The sequence below is a fragment of the Eimeria acervulina genome, genomic scaffold (genome assembly GCF_000499425.1).
Source record: "Eimeria acervulina Houghton genomic scaffold, Eah_scaff3189, whole genome shotgun sequence".
NCBI lineage: Eukaryota > Apicomplexa > Conoidasida > Eucoccidiorida > Eimeriidae > Eimeria > Eimeria acervulina.
In genome coordinates, this window is record NW_013547612.1 from 1 (window position 1) to 1,638 (window position 1,638).

At 43.2% G+C, this 1,638-nt stretch overlaps 1 protein-coding gene across 1 annotated transcript; it reads left to right on the forward strand.

The window, feature by feature from the left end:
• EAH_00068260 (hypothetical protein, conserved) lies at nt 1–1,409 on the forward strand (the record flags this gene model as incomplete). The annotated part of the gene is made up of 7 exons (XM_013392287.1): nt 1–101; nt 260–334; nt 447–507; nt 632–687; nt 865–970; nt 1,127–1,204; nt 1,387–1,409. Coding segments are annotated over 7 exons (500 nt in total), but the record flags the coding sequence as incomplete, so codon positions are not given.
• Between the last annotated feature and the right edge of the window lie 229 nt (nt 1,410–1,638).

Below are 1,638 nucleotides of genomic sequence, written 5' to 3' on the forward strand. Positions count from 1 at the left end.
TGTTTTCCGCCGCGGCTGTGACAGAGGCAGAGGGGCAACACGGAGGCTTTAAAAATCGGAACTGGAAGAAAGGGGAGAGAGAGCGCAAAAAGGATTCACAAGTAAACAAGAATAAATAGATAAGAATACGAAAAAATGTGAAAAAAAGCGAAACAGAAATATAATCAATAGAACTAATGATCTCAAGCTTGTTTCGCAGCATGACGACAGAAACTCTAGACGGCATACGTAGTGTTAATGGGTGCGTTTGCGTCTTCAGAAGAAACTAAAAGAAGTGCTCAAAGGAAGCGATCACAATCCAAAGAATTTGTTTCCAGGGCACAAAGACCGCAAGGTAAGCATTGATATATCACGAGGAAACAAGAGAAAGCAGAAACACACCGCTGGCCTGTTCAGCTGTCTGAACACCGCAAATTTTCAACTTTTCGCTGTTTCCTTGTTTACAGGAAAAAGATTTTTTGACAGACGTTTTGCTTACAGTTGCTGGGGCTGAGGACATTGGCTCTGGTAATTCATCGTTCTTCTTTATTTCCTTTCCTGAAAGTGTAAAAAGGTTGAAGTTTCCTCTCGACTACACTTGTGTTCAATGCGCTGCCTGTTCGCCTTTTTGATGTTTTTATGCTTCTTTTAGGAAACCACATGCTAGAAATGCCTTGGGGAAGTGCCCACGTTGAAGTAGGCGTGGAGGTATGTTACATTTTTTCCCTTCTGTTTCTCTGTTCTGTCTTATTTCTCGATGTTTTTTGTTTTTGATTTTGCGCGGTTCTCTCTAGCATCCCTTATTTTATTGTTGTATGCTTTCTCTCTTTTTTGCTTGTTTTTGCACTTGCTTGTTTTCTGTCGAATGCGTGCATTCGCCTGCAGCGTGTGCCCCTTACGTGGCCGGACTATGATCCTATTGACAAACTAATTAAAGAACTTGGTAGTGAATTTGCAGACGGAAAACGCATAGCGTCAGACGGAGACCAAGGTGAGTTTGCTGTCTGTAATCCGTTTTTTTCTAGTATATGGAGTTGCCTGTCTTCTCCTGTATGCAACGATCAGGAGGCTCTAAATGCTTGCATGTTGTACACCTGACTGCTACAAGCAATACTTCATTTCTCTTTTCCTCGAGTCTTTCTTACAGGTCCCCATTATGCCATCCTCATAGTTGAAAACGGAGGTGGTGGCTTGGATGGCACGCGAATAACTGTGAAGCTGACTGGTAATTACTACAGCACAAGTTTTTCTGTCTATACACCCTAAGTGTAGCAGCTAGAGACGCAACACACCAGCGTTTATTGTTTCTGCACAATATGGTTTGCCACTTATTATGGAGTTCTCTGGTGCTGCTCCTACCTGCACACGTCTTCTGCATGTTCTTGTTTGTCTGCTTTTTCTTCTCAGTTAGGCCTCCAGACGGAAAGTAAAGAAGAGAAGGAGAATCCAGCAGCAACAGAAGCAGCACACTTGTAGTACGATTGCCTGCTGCAGCTGCGCCATGAGAAAAGTTCTTGTCTTCGATTCTCATCAATAACACAGCGCTGCAACAATTACATCATCTTGTTGTCTCTGCCTTAAAAGCATGCAAGCTTTGCACAGTGATGGCACATGGTGCATGCAGAGCCTCTCTAGGGTTTTAGGGTTTAGGGTTTGAGG